This window comes from Thamnophis elegans, chromosome 4 (assembly GCF_009769535.1).
Source record: "Thamnophis elegans isolate rThaEle1 chromosome 4, rThaEle1.pri, whole genome shotgun sequence".
NCBI classification, from domain to species: Eukaryota; Metazoa; Chordata; class Lepidosauria; order Squamata; family Colubridae; genus Thamnophis; species Thamnophis elegans.
The window spans coordinates 68,673,785-68,694,673 of NC_045544.1; the positions used below are offsets into that span (position 1 = coordinate 68,673,785).

Here is a 20,889-nt window from a genome sequence, read left to right on the forward strand (position 1 = left end):
TGCTGCATTTAACCACTGCGCCACCTTGGCTCTTTAGACTCCTCTCTTTAGCGCTGTCAGGAGATATCTCCGTGGTCATGTGGCCGGCATGACTAAACACCGAAGGCACACCAAAGGTGGTTCCTATTTTTCTACTTGCATTTTTACATGCTTTCGAACTGCTAGGTTGGCAGAAGCTGGGACAAGTAACGGGAGCTCATTCCATTATGTGGCGCTAGGGATTTGAACTGCCAAACTTTCTGATCAACAAGCTCAGCGTCTGAGCCACTGGGTCCCTCCTCCAAATCCGTAAATAATCCAAATACATAAATAATCCTAAATACCACAGATATCAGATGAGCACTGTCTATATAATATTGCTTACCTTCAGAGCAGACATTATTTGGCACCAGTCTACACGTATTTCAATAGCAGTGCTTGACTTCCATGTAAGAGAGCTTTAATGTTTTTATCCAGAAGAAGTATCTTGATTTAACCAAGAAGCATTTGATTGAATCATGTACAGCCGAATGCTATAAAAGGAGTAAGGAGACCAGTTCTGAAATTTCATAAAATGTGGTCTCTGCAAATTTTAATGGTACCAACTTCAGCTTTCAGATTCCCCCAAACACCAAAAATTGCCTGCCTTATTTTTCAGGCAGCCTTGTGTCCTAGTGTTCTCACTGTCACTTCTGAGAGCACAGATTGTGAGCAGAAGCCAGAAGGGAAACGATCACCCAAAATGGTTTTTTCCTCTGATCTATATTCTGAAGTGAAGTCACTAAGCCTTTGGAATTTGGCAGGAAGCCCCTCTGCTTAGAATGTTTTGTTCAGCTGTAATTTTTGTGCATCAATCTGAATGTCAAATATTGCTGTTAGGTCATAGAATCTTTTCCAAGGATGTCATAATCTGAAGAAAGCTCTTGAAAGAGAGAAATTAGTCTAGCCTTTGTGGTAAATGTAATTGCATAGACAATTTGCCTTTCTTTTTTTAAAAAAAACTTGCAAGACCTTTTCCCTCTGCCTTGGATATGCATCCATTTAGACTTAGCTACTTATTGGCTTTGAAAATCATTATCTTTTTTTTCAATGTTGTCCTTTTTCATCCTCAGGTGCCCCTTTGCATTGATTCCTCAAACTTCTCTGTAATAGAAGCTGGGTTGAAGTGTTCGCAAGGGAAATGCATAGTAAACAGCATCAGTCTGAAGGAAGGTGAAGAGGATTTCCTAAGAAAAGCAAGAACAATTAGGAGATACGGAGCAGCAGTAGTGATTATGGCATTTGATGAAGTGGGGCAGGTTGGTGACACTTTCCTCATCCACTAGAAATTGCCCAAAAGGTCATACGAACTTTTGTCCCATCTGTGTTCCAGTAAAAGGAATAGGAAATAACCTAAACAAAGTAGAGTTAGCCCTTGACTTATGATGATTTGCTTAATGATGGTTCAAAGCTATGACAGCCTTGGGAAAAAAGGGCTTTACAAGCTATAATCACACTTATGACTGTCACCCTCCCCCTGCCATGGTCATGTGATTACAATTTGTACATTTGGCAACTGGCTCACATTTACAGCTGGTGGAAGCATCTGGCAATCATGTAATTGTGATTTCCAGTGGTTTTGCTAGTTTGGGCCAGAAACTCCATTGAGAAAGCCAGATTCCCTTAAGGACCAGATGATTTGCTTAACCGTGTTATTTACTTAACGACCAGTGCAAAATTGGTTATAAACTTGGGTCTGGTCACATGATGACTTGACTTATGACCACAGTGACTTGTGACTGAAATTCTGGTCCCAATTGTGGTCATAACTTGAGGACTACCTCTAGGTCAATATATGAGCTTGGGCAGTTAAATTGTAATGCTGAAATATCCACTGAACTAGTTGGCATCCGAACCTATTACAAATAAAGTAAAACATGCATTTACAAAGCATCATCACACAACTGATAACAAGAAAAAATATAGCAGCACCTAAGACTATAGAACATAGAGTTCTCTAGAGTATAATAGTGTTGCAAGGGACCTTGGAGGTCTTCTAGTCTAACCCCCTGCTCAAGTAGGAGATCCTATACCATTTCCGATAAATGGTTGTTCAGTCTCTTTTTGATGGAGTGATGGAGCACCCACAACTTCTGAAGGCAAGTTGTTCCATTCTCACTGTTAGGAAATTCCTACTTATTTCTAAGTTGCTTCTCTCCTTGGCTAGTTTCCATCTATTGTTTCTCATCACAAAGCATTATTTAAGCTGTTACTCTTATATCTTTATCTTGATTTAAGAGGCTCAGATTTGTGAAGCCATTTTCCTATGCAGTCATGATCTGTTCACTTACATACATTCCTTCAGCAAATAGCTTTCCTTTGAGCAAAAAAGCAGAGTATAAATCACATTAATAATATGCAACAGTAACTGTAATAATATGTGTGTAGATGATTTTCCAATAACATCTTCAATTAACTATTAATAGCATACCTGTCTGTTCTGATCCCCCTCCTCCGTCCAGTGACGAAAGCCGAGACAAGCGTAAATGAGAATGTTTTTTAATAGTCCAGACTCTTGGTGGCTGAAAGCCAAATAAACAAATAGATAAGGACTTTGGCAGCAAGTCCGACAAACCTTGGCAGCAATGCAAACAAACTCTGGCAGCAATCCAGCCTGCCAAGTTCGTTTCTCTTTAGTCCCAAACGTTGACTTCTGCAAGAAGGGCGTGGCACAAGCAGTCTCTTTTATATTCTGGGAGAGAAGCTTAATGACCATCAGCTGAGTGTAATTACATCCTGTAATTACGTAGTTGTTCTTGATGCCGAGTAGCCCTTCAACGGCGGGCATCCCGGAACAACTCACAGTTGGATTCTGGATCACTCTCTCTTGTCTCCTCTCCACTGATTCAAGGCTCAGATGCCACCTGGTGGGCAACCAGTCTCTCTGCGCCCTGCTCGGAGTCGGAACCCTGTCCAGGGTCCTCCACATCCTCCAGTGCCGACTCATAGGGCCCTCACTGTCGGAGTCTCGTGGCAGCTCCAACAGCTCCTGCCGGGCCACAACAGCTGTCTATTGAATTCTCCATTGCTAACATTGGACAGGAAGTTTTTTAAAACTAAAATTAATACATGGTAAAATACTTGAGGACTAGCCTGCTTAAAGATTAGCAAACTGGAATTTCAAGTCACAGGCTTTTTTTTTTTTTTTTTGAATTCCAGTTGATTGCAGAGTGTGTTACGTGTAAGATCACAGAGAGCTGTTCATGCCAGTTTCATTTATTGGATTTTTATTCTGTTTTTCCTCTAAAACTTGAGATAAGCATAAATATTAACATGAAATATGCTGTACTTTAGTTTGCTTTTATAGTTTTATAAAAAGTTTTTTTAAAAAAGATAAAAAATTAATGCAAACTAATAAAAAGTAAAGAAGAAAAAAAGAAAGCTAAACGTGCAACAAAGGGGGAAAAAAGTAAAAGAAAAATAGAAAAGAAAGAAAAAGATACAAAGAAGTCACTTCTAATTTTCTTTACAGAATGTATAAGTACAATTATAAATTTGCCGCTGTAAAGTTACAACTTGTCTCTTTTCTTTCTCTAGTCTATCCCCTTCATCAAATCCGTAAATCATATGTTCATTTTTTTCCTGCAAAAATCCAGAAGGCGTTTCCAGTCAGCAATAAACATAAATGTTATATTTCCTGTTGATCAGACAAGTCAATTTGGCCATTTCAGCGAGTTCCATCATTTTCATCAACTGGCTGTACCGTGCTTTTAATCGAAAACAAAAAAAAAGTGTTTCAAAATAAGGGTTAATGCACACACTTCACCCGATAATGCTCCTTAAAGGAGCTGCATCTTTTCTGGGCTTCAGAAAAAATGTATATTTCAGTTAAGGAGGCACCAACAATGCTGTCACATACTGTATTTTTCAGACTATAAGATGCTCTGGAGTATAAGATGCACCATGATTTTGAAGAGGTAAATTAAACAAAAAAAGTTTTTCCACTCTGCAGGCCTCCTAAACCCTTTGCACGGCTTGTTTTTGCAACAACAACAACAACAAAAAAGGCCATGCAGAGCTTTGGGGGGCTTATAGATTGCTCCTGGGGCCTGGGGGAGGGGCAAAAATGGTTCATTTTTTGCTCGTTTTTGCCCTCCCCAGTTCCCAGGAGCACTTTGCAAGCCTCCCAAACCCTCTGCACATCAGTTTTTACAAAGGGGTGGGGTTTCGGGAGGCCAAAAATTCTGTATTCACTGTAAGACCCACCCAGATTTTTATCCTCTTTTTTGGTGGAAAAAGGTGCATCTTATACTCCAAAAAATACTGTGCATTCCAAAGCACATTGTTGCATCCCTCCTTCACTCAAACACATATTTTCCTTGCCCCCGCAGCTTTTGTGCAAACTGAGTTTGGGGAGGGGGAGGAGAGAATTCTGTTTCTTTAGGGAGGTGTCGATAAATGTGCCTGTGTTCACACCTGTATGAAAACATCTTTTTGGTTCTGGATCTGAAACTCAGTGCATTCTTATTATCCTCACTTCATAGGAACTAGATGATACAGCTTTTCTGATACTGAACTTTAGCTGCTTTGGTTATGTTTTATGTTGCATGTATTGAAACAGACCTCAGTTCTTCATACTTAATTTGTTTTAAAGCTTTTTATTGGTCCTGCTTCTTAGCTAACACTGAAAAGGGGAAATCAATTGAGAATGAGAGTGTTGGCTTGTACTGGAGCAGCAAATTTGGGTTTGGATTGGATTGATATGAGAATGTTATAAATTCTGCAATATTCTGCAATCTCGTGATTTACAAGTGTTTCTTAAACAAATTAATAGAACTATTATTAAGAGTTACTAACTTTGAATCATGAAGAGCTTTGCTGAAACATAGATTTATTGTAACAGATAAACAAGAAAAAATCTATTTCTAGATAAACAGAAATATGATACCACAGAAAAAAATCCTAACTATTGTTCTTTCACATGTTTGATTTTTCTTTTCAGGCCACAGAAACAAAAGACAAAATTTCAATCTGCACCAGAGCCTATGACCTTCTTGTGAACAAAATTGGCTTTAATCCATGTGATATAATTTTTGATCCCAACATTTTGACTATAGGTACTGGAATGGAGGAACATAATTTGTATGCAGTTAACTATATCAATGCAACTAAAACAATAAAAGTGAGTCTAGGAAGTTAGTCAGTGGGATTTGGGTTCTTTTAAAAAACAACAACCTGATTTACTTATTTTATTTTAAGCATTTTTCTACTGGCCTTTATAAGTAGTTGGGTGAGGTAAAGCAGTGGCTTAAATGGAAGTGTACAACTTTTTATGTGTGTACAATTTCTTCAACTTTATTTCCAGTAGCAGCAGCATTATAAATTATATAGTTGCTTAAAAATAACTTGGGCCATTAACTGAATTGTATATATATACTTAGAGTAATTAAATGGAGCAATATTTGCAAAAAATTGACAGGTTGGCCAAAAGACCTTTGACAATGTCATGAAAGTTGCTTCATTCAATTAATGTAAGTTCCATTACTGTCTGTGATTCTATTTTGAGATTGTATGGTAAATAGGGTATTTTTGAGATTTTATTTTTGCATATGTATGTGATAAATTACCACAGATATATGATAAAAACATTTTCTATTTATGTCTGTATTATTTGAGTTTAAAGCTCAATCTTTTTCTAATGTGAACGAAGGGGTAAAAGTAATATTAATATATCTCTGTATCTCTGTACATTTATATATTCCTCTTCAAACCAGATAAGTCAATATTATAGAAATGAGATATGACATTCTCCAGGATTATGGTTCAGAAGCTTTGAAAAAGTTTCTTAGATATGAATTAACATATTGTCCATATGCAGATATAACACAATGAATGTCCTTGTGTGAAAAGAATGTCTGTGTTGCATAACTTCTTAGTTTACATAATGTATATGGTTCCCATTGTCTTCTATCATGTTTTAGGCAGATTGATAGCAACCAATGAATTAATCTTCCCTATTGAAGTTATGCAATGATTAAGATACAACTTTCCTTGGGATGGGATTCAACTACAGTTGTCTGTCCATTTGTAATATTGTTTTCTTTGGGCTGATCAATTTCATACAGAAACACCTGGCACCAGTAAAATAGTTTTGGAGTAAGAAATTATTTGCTTCCTAAAAAACCCAAATATGAAATTAATGGAGTAATCTGTAAGACTCCACAGCTCTAGTTCTGAAGAGCATATAGACTTTTTCACAGCAGAATGAAAATATTAAAGAAAGGAGGAGCTAGTGTCATGATGATACAATGTGCAATCTTGGAGCTCCAGGTTTGCAGTCGATACTTTTGTCCCTGGATGGTCCTTTTGGACCTAAACTGTCCTGCAGAGACGGTGACAAGGAAGAGTATGTCCTGTGGATCTCAGGGACATCGCAAAGTCCCTGATTGATCCAGGAGAATCTCTTCTTGCCGGCAATAGAAGCGCAGCCACTAGAGCCAAGGTGGCGCAGTGGTTAAATGCAGCACTGCAGGCTACTGCTAGATCAGCAGGTCAGCGGTTCAAATCTCACCGGCTCAGGGTTGACTCAGCCTTCCATCCTTCCGAGGTGGGTAAAATGAGGACCCAGATTGTTGGGGGCAATATGCTGACTCTCTGTAAACCGCTTAGAGAGGCCTGAAAGGCCTATGAAGCGGTATATAAGTCTACTGCTATTGAAGCCGTTGAAGTTGGGACAGCTCCAGAATGGGAGGAAAGCAGAAAGAGAAAGTATGCCATTTGGTGAGGAAATTTTATTAATAGACAAGAGATTACCCCCCAAAAAATCAAAGTTAAATTAAATTTGGAAATAAAAGTAAGCGGCGAAATTAAGCTACATTAGACAGTGTGTTATCCTTGTTTTTTTTCCTCAGCTTTTTTACTGTGAGTGATAGTGGGAAGAGCACGGGTGGTTTATGCGAACCCATCTACAATCCAATCCTAATTTAAGAGCTGCGCATTATTTTTTATTCTTTTAACAAATTCTTCCTTTTTTCTTCTCTCTTCTTCTTTCTGTCTTAGTATGGGATATGTTTGTGTTATGCCTGTTTGAGTGAATGTTCCCACTTTTATTGTAATTATTGCTGTATTTTTGTTTTGTTTTTAACTATTACGTGGGGATTGTTTGGGTGAGTGAATGAATATGTATGACTCGGAGGGCCTGCTGGGGAATGCGGGGGCCACTGAGGTGGCTGGGGGGATTACTGCTACGGGAGTGGGTCGGAGCATTATGGTCACTACAGGGAGAGGCAGATACGGCGGGGACTTTAGGGCTGGCCATTACCGGGGAAGGAGGGTTCGCTATATTACAGAGATCCCTCCTTCCGGCCCTATGAGTCCCACTCCAAGGCCAGATGGCGCGAGTAATCAGGACCCTGGTCTCAGGCTGCTGTTGCTAAATGCCAGGTCTGTTGTTCACAAGGCTCCCCTCGTCCGGGACTTAATTTCTGACGAGAGGGCAGACCTGGCATGTATTACTGAAACCTGGCTGGGCACAGAAGGAGGAGTCCCCCTTGTAGAGATGTGCCCAGAAGGATTTCAGGTGCTTCATCAGCCGAGAGCCCAGGGAAGGGGTGGCGGTGTGGCTATTGTTATCCGGGAGTCTCTAGTATCTCGTAGGGTCCCTGCTCCAGAGCTTGTCAGGTGTGAGATTCTGCTGGTGAAGTTGGACCTCAAGGGTCAAGTGGGTCTGCTGCTAACGTACCTGCCTCCCAACTGCATTGCAGCAGCCCTCCCCTCGCTCCTCGAGTCAGTAGCCGAGCTGGCAATTGAGTTCCCCAGGCTTATGGTTCTGGGGGACTTCAATTTGCCATCGCTCGGTGAACACTCTGATGGGGCACAGGAGTTCATGGCTTCCATGACAGCCATGGGCTTGACCCAGGTAATTCGGGGCCCAACCCACTCAGCGGGTCACATGCTCGACCTCGTATTTCTCTCGGAGCAGTGGACTTGTGATCTTGGTCTGAGGGGTAATGAGACCATACCCCTGTCGTGGTCAGACCACTGCCTACTGAGGCTTGACTTCCGGAGGCCAAACCCCCACCGTAGGGAGGAGGAACCGACCAGGTGGTTCCGCCCCAGGCGACTGATGGACCCTTTGAGGTTCCAGACGGAGCTTGGGGTTATTCCTGATACCCTCGCCCACAGTTCGGCGGAGACTCTGGCTGCTGCCTTGTACTCAGCGGCATCGGAGTCTCTTGACCGGATTGCGCCACCACGGCCCCTCCGGGTCAGCGGATCCCGGAGACCTCCTTGGTTCACCGAGGAGCTCCGGGAGAAGAAGCGCCGGAGGAGACACCTAGAGCACTTGTGGAGGTCCGATAAGTCCGAGTCGAACCGAGCACTCCTAACAACTTGCACCAAGGAGTACATCAGGGCACTTAGGGCAGCAAAAAGATCTCATATTGCCACCTTGGTTGCGTCCGCTGAGTCCCGCCCAGCCGCCCTGTTTAGGATAACCCGTTCCCTCCTAAATAGGAGGGATACGGGGGAACCCTTGCAGGGTAGAGATTATGCCCAATTCTTAGCGGACAAAGTTGCTCGGTTTCGGTCGGACTTGGACTCCACCGCTGCAGATCCAGCCGGGACACAAGAGAATCACTTGGCAAACCATCTCTGGGTTGAGTTTCAGGATGTTGCCTCTGGGGATGTGGACAAGGCCATTCGAGCTGTGAGTGCCTCCACCTGTATTCTGGACCCATGTCCCTCCTGGCTGGTTGCCAACAGCAGTGAGGTGACACGTGGCTGGATCCAGGCGGTCGTAACCGCCTCCCTTTGGGAGGGGCACTTCCCCGCCGCACTTAAAACGGCGGTGGTGAGACCCCTCCTGAAGAAACCATCCTTGGATCCAGCCATTTTAAATAACTACCGTCCTGTCTCCAACCTTCCCTTTGTTGGGAAGGTTGTTGAGAAGGTGGTGGCCTTCCAGCTTCAACGGGCCTTGGAGGAAGCTAGCTACCTTGACCCCTTCCAGTCCGGCTTCAGACCCGGTTACAGCACAGAAACCGCTTTGGTCGCATTGACCGATGATCTCTGGAGGGTCAGAGATGGAGGCCATGCGTCCATCCTGGTTCTCCTTGACCTCTCGGCGGCTTTCGATACCATCGACCATGGTATCCTTCTGCGACGACTGCGGGAGGTGGGGGTGGGAGGCACTGTCTTGCAGTGGTTCTCCTCCTACCTCTCGGACAGGTCGCAGTCGGTGTTGGTCGGGGGCAGAGATCGTCCCTGAGGCCCCTAAAATATGGGGTGCCGCAGGGTTCGGTCTTATCCCCCCTACTATTTAACATATACATGAAACTGCTGGGCGAGATCATTCGGAGGCATGGGATAAAATACCATCAATATGCGGACGATACGCAATTGTATCTGTCCGCCTCGTGCCAACTCAATGAAGCGGTGGACGTGATGAACTAGGGTCTTGAGGCCGTTAAGAACTGGATGAGCGCTAACAAACTGGTACTCAACCCGGACAAGACCGAGTGGCTGTTGTGTTTCCCTCCCAACAATTTGGCTAATGTTCCATCTATCAGGCTGGGGGGTCAAATTTTATACCCCTCAGATAGGGTTCGTAACTTAGGAGTCCTCCTGGATCCACAGCTGACTCTCGACCATCATCTGTCGGCTGTGACCAGGGGGGCATTTGCCCAGGTTCGCCTGGTCCGCCAGTTACGACCCTACCTGAATCGGGAGGCTCTCACAACAGTCACTCGAGCCCTTGTGATCTCTAGGCTGGAATACTGCAATGTGCTCTACATGGGGCTGCCCCTGAAGTGCATCCGGCGACTGCAGTTAGTTCAGAATGCGGCCGCGCGAGTGATAGTGGGCGCACCTCGGTTCGCCCACATAACACCCATCCTCCGCGAGCTGCACTGGCTACCTGTTGATCTCCGGGTGCGCTTCAGGGTGCTGTTGACCATCTTTAAAGCCCTTCATGGTAGTGGATCTGAGTACTTGAGAGACCGCCTTCTGCCGATTACCTCCCTCCTACCGATAAGATCGCACAGACTGGGCCTCCTCCGAATTCCATCCGCCAGTCAATGTCGACTGGCGACTACACGGAGGAGAGCCTTTTCTGTTGCAGCTCCGACCCTGTGGAACGATCTCCCCGTCGAGATACGGACCCTCACCACCGTCCAGGCCTTCCGCGCAGCCCTCAAGACCTGGCTATCCCAACAGGCCTGGGGATAAGCCTCTAATTTGCCCCACCCGAGTGTTGAATGTTGAATGCAAGTTGTGTTTTTATTATTTTATTTTGCTCACATATTGTTTATTTTGAATTGCACCCCCTCCCTAATGATTGTAAGCCGCCCTGAGTCCCCTCAGGGAAAAGGGCGCCCTATAAATCCTAATAAAATACTAAAAAAAATACTAAAAATTATACAGGTGCTGTTCGGGAGCTCTTTCAATAGCTGGAGTGGAGAGAGGAGAGACCTTGACTGAAAGATTATAAATGAACTCTCTTCAAATCTAACAAAAGCTTCGAATGTTATAGTGGCAGTGTTTACAAATTGGAAAATGGCGCAACAAGAAAAAGAAACCTTAACATTGCAAATGATTATGTTTGGAATTTAAAAGATCTTAGCAGTAACAGAAAAAAAAAGAAGAGATTGGAGAATATAGAACCCAGCACAGTAAAATTTGATGGAAAAATTGAGGATGTTTATCAAATGGAAAAAGTGGAGGACAGAGTTCGAAAAATAATCAAAGAAACAAGAAAACTGTTGATATTGATAGTAAACTGAGCCTGGCTGGAAATGAAAAGAGTGGAATATGGAAAGGGGAAATAGATGGACTGGAACTCTATCCCAGACTTCAAAGTACAGAAGAAGAAAGACAGAAAAAATGATGGAAGTAAGGAGAGAAACTTTATGAGAAGCACAAGTGATAACTAAAGATAAGCTGATTGAAGAAGCAAATGGAGGGTTTTGAGTTTACATAAGAAATGAAATGAACAATAACTTCCGAAGAGAAGTCTATATAAGACTTACCAAGAAATTAATCAGAATGCTAATGCTAAAAATGGCAAGAGACATAAGACTGCACTATTACTGGAAAGACACAGGTTGATGTAATGCAAACTAATAATAAACATTAAGTAACATTTAGTTAAATTTAGAGTATTATGTATAAAATGAAGTGATAATGGTTATAGTTAAATAAATGATTGATAAAGATAATAATGCATATATATACATTGCTTTGTTAAGAGAAAATTCTATATAAATTGCAAATGGAAACTATGAAAGGAAGTTTAGAAATTAAACAATCAATTTTTTATTTAGAACATGTTATAAAGATGCAATTTTATTGAAAGACGTTGGGATGAGTTAATAAAATGCCATTATGTGGTTTTGCTTTAAATTGGAATATTTCATATAAAAGGATGTAAAAACAATTACAGTCAAATGAAGGCTGAGGTATGATGAAAGCAATGTATATAAATACTGCATACCTGATTTAAAAATATGTGATTCGATATGAATTATAGGTGATGACTGTGGAAGGGGATGCATGGAAGTTTTTGTAACCAACTGTCACCCTTTCTACACTTTGTAATGAAAGATGGTTTTGTGTTGTTTTTTTTTGTCTGTGTTCATTTAAAAAAATATTCAAAAAGAAAAGGAAGAGAAAACAAAATTCCTATGAATTTTTATTTTGTATGGTCATAGAAAGATATATAAGACAAACCTCTTTAAATATAGGAGGCTTTCTCTTGAGATGAACATTTTTCTGGTCAGAGATTTGTTTATTATTTGTCATTTTTTTTCCTGACAATAATGTAAGTGGCAGTCAGATAATGTTCTGTGTATTGCTCTTTTGTGCTGTTTCTTCGGTGACCAGAAAATGCTAACCACACTTGGTATCTATTCTTTCATTGTAACATTTCATTACTTTGCTGGAATTTCTGTTGTTAGGAAAATTTGCCTGGAGTCAGAATAAGTGGAGGCCTTTCCAATTTGTCTTTCTCCTTCCGAGGAATGGAAGCTATTCGAGAAGCAATGCATGGGGTTTTTCTTTTCCATGCAATTAAGGTAATGTGATGGTTTGGACAAAATAGTTTCTGATTGAAAAATACCATTGTAGAAGAAATTGTAATATCCATTTTGATTTCCCCCCCCCCCGTGTTTATTTTCAGCATGGAATGGACATGGGGATTGTGAATGCAGGAAATCTGCCAGTATATGATGACATCCAAAAGGAACTTTTACAGTTGTGTGAAGATTTGATATGGAATAAAGATCCAGATGCAACGGAAAAACTTTTGCATTATGCTCAGGTTACATTTTGCCTAAATTATTTTTCATATGCACAAGTTAACTTTTAGACATGAATGCTGAAAGCCTGAAGAATTGCTTTGTGAATTATTCTTAAGTGACTTGGTTTGTTTACATATATGTAACCTCAAATGTCCCCTTGCTTCCCCCTCTTCCTCAAAGCACTTTATATAAAATCATGCTGCGTTCGGAAGATTTTGGGAAAAAACATTGGCCTTTTCTGCCTTTCCCAAAGAAAAACAAAGTAGAATTGTAGTTTAGGAAAATACATAGATAAGCATGACAAGAAACACATTTTTGTTTCAAGAGTATGAATTATAAGATACTGGGTTTTCTTTTAATTATTAAAACATCAAAGGAAAATTAAGAGGAAAATATAAAACACAGCAAAAAATCCAGGACAATTACAATTAATACAAAATATGGTATTTGCTATAAATGTGCAAACAAGTGAGTTCTTTCTTAGTAAGATGCATGCTAATTTGTTATGTCCCAGAGTTGAGAATGCAGAAATTCATGTCTAACTGTAACAACAATGATCCAGTAATCTTTCTCCATGCCAACATCTTCAAAATCCACAGCCTTCTGAATCCCCAGCTGTGCCTACTTGAGATAAACATCTGTAGAGAGATCCTAATCAGGTTCTTTACGTTTGGGAACCTTAAAATGTTGCCATTTTTAATAAAGAGCAGCAAATCACAGAGATGTGAGCAAAGGGAAGGGGCTGAGGGGGTGGGAATGTGGAGCACATTAGCATGTGATAATATTCATTTGCTGCACACCTTACAGGTTACAAAACCTGGGGTTTTTTTGTTTTTATACTCAAACAGATTCAGGCATAAGGGGAGATTGTTTCAAGAACAATCTGGCCTCATGCCTGAAGAGAAAAGTTTTTGATCAGTGTGTGCTGCCTGCTCTAACATATGCCGATAAAACAGGACATTAACTTCACAATCAATATAAAAGCTACGAGTGGTGCAAAGTACGGTGGAAAGATACATGCTTGGCATTAAAGAGAAGATGGAAAGACCTGCACATGTATTAGAGAATAAATAAAATACAATACCATCAAGACATTAAAAGAATTGAAATGGAAATGAGCTGGTCACATAGCAAGAACAACTGATGGCAGGTGGATCAAGGCCACTCATAGAATGGATCCAACTTGATAAAAATCATCTACGAAAGAGACCTAAAACAAGATGGATTGATGACATCAGCAAGTATTGTGGGCCCTATTGGGAAAAGAAAGTCAGGACCATATTGGTTGGAAACGTGGAAGAGGCCTTCATCCTGCAGTGGATAAACCGTGGCTAAAATGATGATGATGATGATGATGATCATCTTGACCCCTTCCAGTCCGGCTTCAGACCTGGTTACAGCACAGAAACCGCTTTGGTCGCATTGACCGATGATCTCTGGAGGGCCAGAGATGGAGGCTATGCGTCCATCCTGGTTCTCCTTGACCTCTCAGCGGCTTTCGATACCATCGACCATGGTATCCTTCTGCGACGACTGCGGGAGGTGGGAGTGAGAGGCACTGTTCTGCGGTGGTTCTCCTCCTACCTCTCGGACAGGTCGCAGTCGGTGTTAGTCGGGGGGCAGAGATCGTCCCTGAGGCCCCTAACATGTGGGGTACCTCAGGGTTCGGTCCTATCACCCCTACTATTTAACATATACATGAAACCGCTGGGCGAGATCATTCGGAGGCACGGTATAAAATACCATCAATATGCGGACGATACACAATTGTATCTGTCCGCCCCGTGCCAACTCAATGAAGCGGTGGACGTGATGAACCAGGGGCTGGAGGCCGTTAAGAACTGGATGAGTGTTAACAAACTGGTACTCAACCCGGATAAGACCGAGTGGCTGTTGTGTTTCCCCCCCAATAATTTGGCTAATATACCAACACTTAGGCTGGGGGGTCAAATTCTATACCCCTCAGATAGGGTCCGCAACTTAGGAGTCCTCCTGGATCCACAGCTGACTCTTGATCACCAGCTGTCGGCTGTGACCAGGGGGGCATTTGCCCAGGTTCGCCTGGTCCGTCAGTTGCGGCCCTATTTAGATCGGGGGGCTCTCACAACAGTCGCTCGAGCCCTTGTGATCTCTAGACTGGAATACTGCAATGGGCTCTACATGGGGTTGCCCCTGAAGTGCATCCGGCGACTACAGCTAGTCCAAATGCAGCCGCGCGAGTGATAGTGGGCGCACCGCGGTTCGCCCACGTTACACCTGTCCTCCGCGAGCTGCATTGGCTACCTGTTGGTCTCCGGGTGCGCTTCAGGATACTGATGACCATCTTTAAAGCACTCCATGGTAGTGGATCTGGGTACTTGAGAGACCGCCTTCTGCCGATTACCTCCCTAAATCGACCAATTAGATCGCACAGACTGGGCCTCCTCCGAATTCCATCTGCCAGTCAATGCCGACTGGCGACCACACGGAGGAGAGCCTTTTCTGTTGCTGCCCCGACCCTATGGAACGAGCTCCCCATGGAGATCCGCACCCTCACCACTATCCAGACCTTCCGCGCAGCCCTCAAGATCTGGCTCTCCCAGCAGGCCTGGGGATAGGCTCCTAATTACCCGCCCGAGTGTTTGTTTGATTGCTGAATGAAAGTTGGGTTTTATTATTTTTTTGTTGTTCACATATTGTTTTGTTTTGACCTTGCACTTCCCCTCCCCTGTGGTTGTAAGCCGCCCTGAGTCCCCTCAGGGAAAAGGGCGGCATATAAATCCCAATAAATACCTAAATACCTAAATGATGATGATGATGATAATTGAAGCAGATGGTATATAGGTAGTTCTCGACTTTCAACTGTAATTGAGCCTGCAATTTCAGTCATAACATAATTTGTGATAGCCTTAAAGTATAACCGCAACCAAATTTAAGATCTTTTTTGCAGCAGTTGTTAAGTGAACATGGTGGTCGCTAAGTGAGTAAAAAAGTCATTAAGCAAACCCATTGTTTTCTTTGAGGTGTTTTCTTTCTGGAAAGTATAAGTAAACACCAGTTTCTGAAGAAAACGATGTAAATCATGGTCACGTGATCAGGGGATGATGCTAATGGCTGTAAATCTGGGCTTGTTGCTGAGAGCCCAAAATATGGTCATGTGACTATAGATAAGGAGTCTTAATGTAAGTTCTGTTTTGGGGGATCTGTCATAACTTCAAGCAGTCACTGTGACAGGTTGTAAGTTGTAGTTTTTGCTCTCATTCAGTTCTACAGAGGAATTACCGAGTCTGTCATCTGCATCTCTATAACTCTCTGGTTTGGCACTGCAACCAATGAAAGCAAACACAGACTTCAACGGATAATTAGAACTGCAGAAAAAACCATTGCTACCAATCTGCCTTCCATTGAGGACCTGTGCACTGCACAAGCCAGAAAGAGGGCTGTGAAAATATCTACAGACCCCTCACATCCTGGACATAAATTGTTTCACCTTCTACCCTCAAAACAACACTATAGGGCACTGCACGTCAGAACAACTAGACGCAAAGGCAGTTTTTCCCCCTCGCCATCACTCTGATAAACAACTAATTCTCACAACACTGTCAAACTATCTAGAAAGGCAGTATTACCATCATTATTCTCATCTTCCCTACTACTAATCTCCTTATCTTCTTATGGCTATAACTTTGTTACTTGTATCTTACAATTTATATTGTTTACTTAATATCTTAGTATGACTTATGTTGATTTCTTATTTAGTATCCATGACTATCTCTATGTGTTGTATCTAATGTTTTATGATGAATGTATTTTTTACACTGACTATGATAATGATCTATCACTTTTGTAGTATGTACACTGAGAAGCTTATGCACCGGAGACAAATTCCTTGTGTGTCTAATCACACTTGGCCAATGAAGAATTCTATTTCTATTCTATTTCTACAAGGAAAATACTAAGGGAAGGAGCAACTTTGCTGGTGTTACTGTTTAAAATAACTAGCATCAGAATTTGTTGGTTGACATGCTCCATAAACCACAGCACATTTATGTAATGTAAATAATAATGTATATAATAAAATATTTTAAGTGAAAGGAGACTGAGATATTATTGCACAACAGAGTAGAAAGGGTGGATCATTCTATTAAGCTGACGGGCACATTCCAGTTCAGAACAGTGTTTGATTCATTAGTGATGCATTACGTGATGCAACATAAACGATCACCAAGAGGGACTGTACTAAAGCCAAGTTAAGTTATTAGATTTTTAAAATAAATTGCTGCTAGACTGGCTGGGGATACATTTAAATTATATTACCTGAAATAAAAATCCAAAGCTCCATTTTTTTGGTATTTTCATTCCTATTGATGGAATATTTATGCTTTCCTGTCTTACCTCATTTAAAAGCAAAAGCTTTCTGGAATCAATCTGCAGCCGTTAAATGTTTGGATGTGTAGAGTATCTTATGCATATGCCCTGATTATGTAAGACCAGAGAGCACATGAAACAGGTTAGGTCAGATTTTCATTAGACATTAATTTTCTGGATACTGATCAATTTGATAATGCGGTGATTTACTTGTAGTCCAGAACACTCCAAAATATATATTTCACCCACTTTCCATTGTTGTCCTGTGCAAGTTTATCTGTATTCAAGTGTGAGGTATGAGCAAATTGTGCCATATCATCAGACCCACGCTAACGATCCAATGCAACTCTGCACTGATCTGAAAGAATCTTCTATACAGCTAAATATAAGATGCCTCAACATGCCCTTGATTTTTTTAAGGGATCTTAATCATATAATGCTGAGGTAAATAATCTTTCCACCCTGCCCTTTGCTTATTCTCCCCCCCCCCCCCCCCCAGTATTTCTGAGGCTGGAAGGTCATAATAAAGACATAAAATAAAGGACATGGCTAAATATATTGTACATTCAGTCAAAAATCTTTTTGGAGCTGAGGTGACACATTTAATATTGTGTTTATACAAAAACTATGTATTTACCCAAGTGGCAGAATATTATTCTGGTGAATAAAACATAAATTTTGGGTCTTCGTGTCAACTATACAAAGTAGACTAGAGCAGAAAACCTAACTCCATAGGAAGGCTAGAACAATTATTAAACCTCTATTGCTACATAGTCACTTCTGAATACTACCTTGTTTCCCATGAATTGAGGAATGTTTTATACCTCTTTGCTTTAATAGTAGCTTTTGCCTATTTCTCTGATTCTACACTACATTTTAATAGAAGTGTAGACAGAATCTGAAATTTGGAATCAACAAAGAATCTGAGAAGGCTATCCCACTTTGACCCACAACTCTATTAAAATTATGTTTTTTCAATGGCCTAAAAGCAATTTTCAAAGTGTGGTCTGGAACTTCTGGGGGTCCCCAATATCCTTTCATGGGGACCCTGAAATCAAATAAATATTTTAAAATTTCTCATTTTTAATGCAATTTTCTAATGCAATAAATATTAAAAGATATAACCCACATATACCAAATCTCTGGGAACCTCAGTCATTTTTAAGAACGTGAAGCAGTCCTGAGACCAACATGTTTGAGATCCACTGGCCTAAAAGACCTTCCAAGCTCTGATACAGAAAGCGGTCTTATCTGATTGGAAAAGAAACCTCTTATTCCAGTTATAGGAAGATAGTTTCAATATATTTATCAGTAGTTGTGACGCAAATGATTTCATTTTAACTTCTAAAGTTAAAACTTTAATCTCATTCCAGACCCATGCTCAAGGAGGGAAAAAAGTGGTACAGACCGATGAATGGAGAAATGGAGCTGTAGAAGAAAGACTGGAGTATGGCCTTGTTAAGGTGAATTTACCTGTTTGATGAGCTAAAATTTATTCCATTGCCTCTTTGACTAAGTTTAATCCTAAGGGGAAACATTGCTGGACAGTACAAGCCCAAATCTGTTTTGCCACCAGGGTTCACGTTTCCAGGATTTGTTCCTGATGAATTGAGAAATACAGTGCACTTCCAATGGCCCATTTGGGATCTCAATCGGAAGAACTTCTCTTGAAGAATACAAATATATGCCCATTCACATTTCTTACAAATTTAGATCTAGAACAGAGTTCTTCAAGTTGGGCATTTTAAGATGTGTGGACTTCCACTTGCAGAATTCTGAACACGTTACCTGGCTGGGTAATTCCGGGAGTGGAAATCCACACATCTTAAAAGGCGCCAAGCTTGAAAAACATTTTGAACTTTCTTCACAGGCTTCAATTTAAAATCCCCTTCAAAGCATCAACACCTCGTAATGAAAAATGGAGGTTCACCTTAGGCAAGGCTTTAACAACGCCTTGCTGCAGCTGGCTTGAAACCAGTTGCTGTTAATTGCACTTAGCAGATCAGAAGCTGCCAATATGAAAAAGGAAGTGTAATTTTGAATACTTCAAGAACAGCCTGTTTATTTTAAAACTTAACTCAGAGATCCTTTTCAGAATATCCACACACAATTTTGGGAAGTGAGATAATGAGGAGGCCTCCTGCTGGTGAATGCTTTTATTCTGTCCCTTTGCCAGACTCTTTCAGGATTATTTTTGAAAGAGGTTGAAAACATTGCCTCTTATGCTTTAATTGACATTACTAATATGTTTTATTTTTCTTGGTTTTTTTAACTTTAATTATTCTGTAGGTTTATTTTTTTTAATTCAGCTTTTGGTATAATTAGCCTATTTTAACACCCTTGAATTACTACAGTCTCTTTATGAAGGTTGTTCTTGGACCACCTGGTTTTGTAAAATGCAATAGTAAATGATGCTTGTTGTGGGAAGATATAACCACTTTAATGTCCAGGTGGTTTTTTTCCCCCCCAGGGCATTGAGAAATATGTGATTGAGGATACCGAAGAGGCTAGACAAAACAAAGAGAGGTATCCCAGACCCCTGAATATAATTGAGGGGCCCCTGATGAATGGCATGAAAATAGTTGGTGATCTTTTTGGAGCTGGCAAGATGTTTCTTCCTCAGGTAAAGAAGTTTCCATTAGCCTATCCCAATTTAGCTGTGTAATTAAACATTACACTAATGATTTCTTTGGCTTGAAGGAGGATCAATGTCCAGTTCTTAGCACTTCAGGATGCTGTAGTAGAATATAGGAGATTGCCTTATACCAAGCCAAACAGTTTGTTCATTTTACCTCAGTACTGCTTACTCTCATTGGCAGCAACTTTCTAGAGGCAGTAGTGGCTTACACAGACACCTACACATTTTCATATCCCAGGTTTCACTGTAATGGAAGTGTAATGGAAAAGACATTCCTGTACAGAACAAATTCTGATCCCAGAAATTGGTTGAAGTATCAAAAAAGTGAGGAGCCTCTTCACTTTTTGATACTTCAACCGATTTCTTCCACTGAAATACCCAGTTTCCTTTAATTGAGAACTGGGAGTGGGAATAAATAACACAATTGAGAATTGGAAATCCTTGCTACAACCATGTAGCTTTCTTTGTAACAATATGCAATGTCCTTAAAATTCCTAATGGTCTCCCATCCAAATACAAATTACATTCAACCCTGCTTAGCCTATGCTACTAGGATTAGACTCCTAGTGGCAGTCTACCAGATTTATCTTATAAGCACTCAAATCCCCGCACCCCAGCCCTATTTTAGTACTAACTGTGGCTGATCCTGAATAGTTTCCCCCCCACAAACTGCCTGGGCATCACCTGTTGCAAATGGTCCTTTAGTAGTAAACATGAGATGATTGAATATGGGACCTCATGTATGGAAACATCTACTCTAACAATTAGAGATTGTACCTTAAAATGGGTATTACTTTATTTTCATTTTTGTTAGTGACTATTGCTGTTCTTACATTTAGTTATAAAGATGGCTTTCTGGGTTAATGGCTTATTGGACATAAAATGAAAATATCCTCTACTCTCCCCATGTATGCCAGCAGATAAAACTGCATTTTACCCCATGGGTTAGTTTAGTCTCCTTTTTTATTTGTTCATATTTGATTGGCAATATGTTCACAATCTGTCCGTCTGCTTTCATGTGTTAGTTTTTAGTTTTAATAGGTTTAATGTTTGGCTTTCTCCAAATTAGTCTTTTATGCACATTCAATGCAGCCAGGCACAGCTTTTCAGATGTGGGCTGATACTTCAGCATGGCTTACTTTATTTAGACAGGCATTGGATAGTCTTGGAGGACTTGAAGGACATTAGTATACTTTGCTTGACTAGCAAGTCACTATAACAATAAATCCAGTGGGATAGGTTTGTGGTGGATTTGTGACACTACATTAAAAGGTTAAATAGATTAAATATTAAAGTACATTAAAAGGTGCCTATTACTCTCCCTCTCCCACTCTCTCTAGCTATGGGTCTCTGCGAGTCTCTGATGATTGTATGATTCACCTCATCCCTGCTTATAGATAGAAACTTGAAACTGTGATCAAAACAGTGAAGTCTTGGACTGAGGAGGCAAAATGCTTTACTATCATCCCAGTTTGCAAGAAACCCTCCATCAGGGAACTGAAAGACTTCAGACCAGTTACTGACATCTGTAGTTATAAAGAGCTTTGAGAGGCCAGTGTTGGCCCACTTGAAAATCATCATAGATCCGCTGTTAGATCTTTTTCAGTTTGCCTACCAAGCAAATACATAGGTAGATGGTGCTGTCAGTAT

At 41.0% G+C, this 20,889-nt stretch overlaps 1 protein-coding gene across 2 annotated transcripts in view; it reads left to right on the forward strand.

Annotated features, from left to right (window-relative positions):
* The window catches only part of MTR (5-methyltetrahydrofolate-homocysteine methyltransferase), a 90,923-nt gene that overhangs the window by 37,378 nt on the left and 32,656 nt on the right, over positions 1-20,889 (forward strand). For both annotated transcript variants that reach the window (XM_032216404.1, XM_032216405.1), the window contains 6 exons: positions 1,092-1,277; positions 4,961-5,140; positions 11,913-12,029; positions 12,134-12,274; positions 17,975-18,064; positions 19,072-19,224. In XM_032216404.1, the coding sequence (XP_032072295.1) occupies positions 1,092-1,277; positions 4,961-5,140; positions 11,913-12,029; positions 12,134-12,274; positions 17,975-18,064; positions 19,072-19,224 (867 nt within the window). The remainder of the gene's footprint in view (positions 1-1,091; positions 1,278-4,960; positions 5,141-11,912; positions 12,030-12,133; positions 12,275-17,974; positions 18,065-19,071; positions 19,225-20,889) is intronic.